General features: G+C 35.5%; 1 protein-coding gene across 1 annotated transcript in view; it reads right to left on the bottom strand.

Moving 5' to 3' along the window:
* SYCP1 (synaptonemal complex protein 1) overlaps positions 1-6,700 on the bottom strand; it is a 241,559-nt gene that overhangs the window by 222,688 nt on the left and 12,171 nt on the right. Inside the window, exons 6-7 of the mRNA XM_006895723.1 lie at positions 4,777-4,844; positions 3,966-4,039 (exon numbers count right to left, since the gene is read on the bottom strand). Coding sequence (XP_006895785.1) covers positions 3,966-4,039; positions 4,777-4,844 — 142 coding nt within the window. The remainder of the gene's footprint in view (positions 1-3,965; positions 4,040-4,776; positions 4,845-6,700) is intronic.

Genomic DNA, 6,700 nt, shown 5'->3' on the forward strand with positions numbered 1-6,700 from the left:
AGGGTGGAGGGACAGCACAGAAGGGGAAGACCCTCTATGAGGCGGATAGATTCAGTGACTGGGGTAATCGGGATGGGTGTGTCAGAGGCAATGCGATTGAGACAGAATAGAGCAGAGTTTAGGGCTGTTGTACATAGGGTCGCTATGAGTCGCAAACGACTCGATGGCACATAACAACAATAATCATACCCTACTTAATTATCATTGAACAACCAAAAGACATTATATTAAAATCATGTAAAAGAAAAAACCTTTTAAAAAAATCTATGTTATGCAGACAGTCTTGCTTGCTTAAAGTGAGGAAAACTTGAAGTTCTTACTGCAAAATATCAAAGAGTACAGGCTTCAATATGTGTTGCATCTCAAGATCAAGAACACAAAAGACTCATGACTGGATCAATAAGCAACATCATGAAATACAGAGGAAAAATTAAATTGTCAACTATTTCATCTTATTTGGATAGATAATCAACACCTTTGGTACCAGTAGTGAGAAGATCAGGATATGTATTCCATTGGGAAAGTCCAGGTCATGGACCCCTCTAAAGTACTGAGGAATAATGACGTCAGTTTGAAGACCAGAGTGCATCTGATTCAGGCTATAGTCTCAGACAATGCCTCTGAGCTGTATAATGAAAAAGGATGAAAGAAGAATTGATGCTTTAGAGTTGTGAATCTGGAGAAGAGTATCAAGTATCCCATGGACTGCCAAAAGAACAAACAAGTCTTAAGAAAAATGTACCCAGAATACAAATTGGAAGCAAGGATAGCAAAGCTTCATCTCATATACTTTTGGCAAGATGATAGGAAAGGCAAGTCTTCAGAAAGGAACAACATGCTTGGAAAGGTGGAAGGTCAGCAAAAAAGTTTGGGAAGACACGTGACAAGATGGATTGACACAATGACTCCAGCAATGGGTTCAACAGTGTCGGCAATAATGAGGATAGCAAAGGATATGACGGATTTCAGGTGTATTGTTTCTAGAGTCACCATGACTCATACTTGATTAAACAGCACCTAACAACAACAACAAAACTGCAACCAAAAGCAAAAAAGAATAAATAAATATTTAAGGCTCTTACTTTCAAAGACTGAAGCAAAAGGAGTGACTTATAATATAGGCAAATAACAGTTTTTTAAAAATATTGTCATTAGAATCTAACTACTAGGAAGAGAAAAGTAAAGTGCCATGCTCATACTTCACAGGCAGAGATGTCTCTTAGAAATGGACTCAGATCTACATGAGAGCAGAACACCCTAATCAGAGAACCAGAGATTGATCTGAAACATAGCTGTCTTCATATTATTATCTCATAAATGAGAGCCAAGAGCCTTCGCCCAAGCTTGCTGAAGGACTGAAGATAAATACTATAATCAGCAGGACATCAAGAAGGCAAAACAAAGGGAAGAAATGAAGTTAAGAGTTTAACAGAAGATTTCAAAGGGTAGTTCAGAAAGACAACCCAAATTATTATAATAAAATGTGCAAAAAGCAGGGGTCAGAAAATAAAAATGGAAGAACACATTCTGCATTTCTCAAACTGAAGGAACTGAAGAAAAATTTCAGACCTTGAGCTACAATACTGAAAGATGATATGGGCAAAATCCTGGATGATCCAGGAAACATCAAAAGAAGATGAAAAGAATACACACAGTCACTGTATCAAAAAGAATTGTCTGACACAGAATCATTTCAAGTAGCATATGTAAGTGAACTAAGTCCCATAACGACAAATACTATATAAGATCATTATTGTAGAACATGTATGAGGATCCAAGGGGGAAATGCAGGAGCATACAAGTAAGGATGGGTCAGGGCAGGAAGGGGGAAGGACGTGGTTAATTATAGTGTCACACAATTTGATGGGTGGAGGGCAGGGTAGGCAAAGCATGTGGGAAAATTCAGTGTGAAAAACAATGTATACGAACTTTGTAAGTAAACCAGTATAAAATATTAATTTTACTAAAAAAAAAAGAGCAGCATATGCTCAAGAACCAATTGTGATAAAGGAAGAAGTTCAAGCTACGCTGAAGGAAAGGGCAAAAATAAGGCCCCAGGAATGGACTGAATACCAATTGAAATATTTCAACAAACAGCTGCTGCCCTCAATGTGTTCACCAGTTTGTGCCAAGAAATCTGGAGGACAACAACCAAGCCAACTGACCCAAAGAGATTGATTATTTATTCCCATTCCAAAAACGGTGATCCAAGAGTGCAAACATTATCAAATAATATTACTATTATCACATACACCTAAATCTAACTGAAGATGAGTTTATTAACAGAGAACTTCCAGAGATACAAACTAGTTTTAGAAGAGGCCATGACACAAGGAATATCACTGCTGATGCTAGATTGATCATGGCAGAAAGTACAGAGTATCAAAAGAATGCTTGTGTTCTATTAACTATGTATGGGAATTGAACTGTGTGGATCACACCACACTGTAACTAACACTGAGAGGAATGAGAATCCCAAACACCTGACTGGGCTAATGCAAAACCTGATTTGGCTCATTATATCAAGAAGTTGTAGTTTGAACAGTGTTCGTGAACCCTGCGTGGTTCAAAATAAAGAAAGGAGTGTGTCAGGGATGTATCTTTTCTCCATACTTTTTCAATTTACATGCTGAAGAAAGGAAGCTGGACTTCATAAAGAAGAATGCAGCATCAGGATTGGAAGAAGGCTCATCAACAACTTGTATTATGCAGATTATATAACCTTACTCATCGAAACTGAGAAACTGAAGTGTTTGCTGCAAAGATCAAGGACTACAGACTTCAATATGAACTGCATTTCAGCATAAAGAAAACAAAGATCCTGATCACTGACCCAATCAGCATTATAGATGGAGAAAAGATTGAAACTATCAGTGACTTCATCTTACTTGGATCCATAACCAACACCATTAGCCTCAGCTGTCAGGAAATCAAATGATGAGATGCTTTGGGAAAATATGCTGTTGTGGATCTCTCCAGAGCAATAATGTCACTCTAGAGACTAAGCTTTGCCTGATACAGGCCAAAGTATTTTCCACTGCTTGCTGTGCATCTGAGAGCTGAACAATGAATAAAAATGACATTATGCTGAGTGAAATATCTCAGTCACAAAGGACAAATACTACATAGTGCCATAATTGTAGAACAGGACTGACATCAGGATTGGGATGAGACAGAGAAAAATTGGATAAATTATGTATACTTCATTGAAACAGATAAGGGAGAGAACAGTTTAAAAGTGATATATGATTGGGTATTATGGTTATGATAAGAATCCATGGTGATGGTTATGATAGGAATGAAGGTTGCATATTGGAGTATACGGAGCGGGGGTTGGGGAGGATTATATACTAATGAAGGAATTTTTCTTTTACTTTTCAAGGAAAGGAGTGAACTGGAGGGGAGGGGTGGGCAAGGAGAAAAGTGCAACAATGAATGAATGGAAATCCAAAATCTCTGTAAATGTTCATTGTTGTTGTTGTTGTTAAATGCCAGTCCTTGGAGAAGGACAGCATGCTTGGAAAGGTGGAGGATTAGTGCAGGAGAGAAGACCATGCCTGGGATGGATTGACACAGTGACTGTAATAGGGTCAGGTATCTCAGACACAGTGAAGGTGGCTCAGGATAGACCAAGGTTCAGAGCCACTGCTCATAAGATTGTTAAAAGTCGTAAGTGATTTGACAGCATGTAACAACAATTGTAATTAATGTTAGCAATGTATATGATCAAATAAAACTGTAATTACAATGTAAAATAAAATATCTATAAATGTTAGAATGAAAGGCAAAATAAGCTCAAAGAACTAAGAATTTATTTACAACTTAAATAAAGAAATTAGAAGCATATATATAACTTAGTAGTTAAATAAAAATGATTACCCAAAAGCAAAATGGCCTTCCCCAACTCTACTTCATCATTAATAAATAAAAATAAATTTCTAAATCACATTAAACAATATATTTACATTTTTTTGTCTGTTCTGTAGATCTAGCACAGGTTTCTTTGAGTAAATTGCACAAATGCCTCGTAGCATTATTCCTGAAACAAAGGAAAAGAGTTTTTCTAAACACAATCTAATCTCAAAATCACAATCATAAATTAAACTTACAAAATGTACAACTAAAATTTAAACTTTTGAAGTAACTTTAAAATATTCGGATGTCTGGTATATATCAGGTATTGGTCACAAATAACAGTATGAACAAAAAGTTCATTGCTATACTACTTGTAAAGATGACTTAAATGGCCTCTTTTTAAATGTAAAAATGATAGTTCCTTAACAAGTTTTACCCAAGTAGCTAAAAATAACCTTTTAGTGAACAACTCCAGATTTGTTTAAAGAAAAGCAATGAGAAGACAAGATTGGGATTTTCATTTATAAATTATCTTGGAAAGATTCTAAACTTTAAAACACAAAATGAGGTAATTTTCTGACTGTCCAACCATTGTACAATCAAGCCTGGCATTATTTTCTCTACTGGGAAATAGGAGTAGAGAAAATGGTACCCAAACTATGATTGTTGGGCCAACAGCATCAACTCATCTCGATATAAAGGCAAAAGTCCTGAGCTAGGCTCCAGCTGAATAAGAAAATGGGGACGGGGAAACAGCAAGGAAGTAGACGGCCATAATGACTGTTGCCAAATGAAATAATGTAAAAAGGACATTTTCTCCCTTTTTTCCACAGAATCTAGATAGAATTCTACTCACAATATTATAAAACAAACAGAAAGTGTTTAGTAAATTTATGGTAAAAGAATAAATAAACTACTTACTCTTTTATTAAATCTTTATTCTCTTGAATTCCTTCTTCTAATTTCAAACTAACTTTTTCATTTTCAAACTAATTTATAAAACAGAAAAAAACAGTCACCATATTTGGCTTAGCAAAACAAACATGAGTATAATATTTAAACAGCATTTCTTTGCTAATGTTATGATAGTCTATAAGAATCCTTCACTTGCCAAACCTAAAGGGCCATTTTTGTTGGTATTTAGGGATTTCTCACAATAACATGGATCTCATTGTTATCAATCTAAAATAAAGTCTTCAGAATCATTTTGAAAAAGCATTCAACAGTACTTTGAAGTAAATTTTTCTAAATATATTTCTAACAAATATAGCAGGAATATCAGCAACATGAACAGGTTCTATACACATTGTCAGGATGAAACAGTTAATCCAAAAAAGGCATCATGCTGGGAAAGGTAGAGAGGATCAATGAAAGAGGAAGATCCTCCACAAAACAGACTAACACAGCGATTGTAACAATGAGTTTATATTTTTTTTTATTTTGGGTAAGGGATTTTTTTTTAATTTTGGGTAACAATGAGTTTGAACAAGGTGAGATTTTAACCATATCACAGGATAAGTAGGGTAAGGTTCAGATCTTTTATTTATAGAATCACTATTAGTCATGGTTGACTTGACAACCCCTAACAACAACATACACATGCATCATCAAACAGAATGTACAATAATCCAATCACCTATATATGTAGAAAAAAGAAATAGAGGTAGCTCTGTTGGCCTAGAGGCAAGAATCTGTGCTGCAATCCTGAAGGACCAGAGTTTGGATCCACCAAACACTCTGTAGAGGGAGGAGAAATCTCCTCCTGTGCTAGTGAGATCTGATTCAATGATACAACAAGAATTAAAAAAAAAAAAAAGAAAAGAAATGGAGATGCTCAAATAACATCAAGTCAGAACAAGTCCAAAGGTTAACTGTGGAGTATCTCACCAGCTGTCTAAATATGCAAGTGCAAGCTTATGGTGAAGAAAATTTTAAAAGTCCACAATGCCAAGTAAAATAACTTTGAGGATATCCCATCTGAAATCAAGATGCCATCTCAAGCTAAATTTGAGATACAAAACACTAATTATCAAAGAACAGATGAGTTCTGGAATGCGATCAAGGTTGCCATCAAAAAAAGAAAGGGGAAAAAAAGTCATTACAAAGACAAAAAAGACCAAAATGGATATTGGAAGAGACTCTGAAACTTGGCTATCGAATACTGAGCAACTAAAGCAAATGGAAGAAATGATGAAATAAATTAGATGAATAGAAGATTGCAAAGGATAACTCAAGATGGCAAAATAAAGTATTATAATGAAAATGAGCAAAATTAGAACCACAAAGGAAAGAGTATGGTCAACATTTTTTAAATTTTTTTTTCATGCTCAACATTTTACAAGCTGAAAAAATTGATAAATACTTGCAATACTGGAAGATTTCACAAGTAAAATATTGAATGATAGATTCTGGAAGTATCATAAGTAAATAAACAGACAAAGTTATGGTATCTAATAAAAATTAGTCAATACTGAACCTTAAAAAGTCATACATGAAGGGAGCTCTGGTAGCCTAATGGCAAAAAACTGTGCTGCAAAAGGGCCAGATGCTCTGCTCAAGAAGGAGGGCAATGTCCTCCTGCATTAGTCGTATCCGACTCAATAATGCACAACAAAAAGGGAAAAAAATAGTCATACATGATCAAGACTCAATGGTATTAAAAGAAGTCCAAGCTGCACTGAAGGAACTGCCATCAAAACAAAGCTGCGACAACCATGAGATATCATCTCACTCCAGGAAGACTAGCAAAATTTAACAGAACAGCAAGCAACAAATGCTGGCGAGGTTGTGGAGAGACTGGCACCCTTATTCACTGTTGGTGGGAGTGTAAAATGGTGCAACCACT

Source organism: Elephantulus edwardii, unplaced genomic scaffold (assembly GCF_000299155.1).
Source record: "Elephantulus edwardii isolate Elephantulus edwardi_28Jun2011 unplaced genomic scaffold, EleEdw1.0 scaffold00174, whole genome shotgun sequence".
Taxonomy (NCBI): Eukaryota; Metazoa; Chordata; class Mammalia; order Macroscelidea; family Macroscelididae; genus Elephantulus; species Elephantulus edwardii.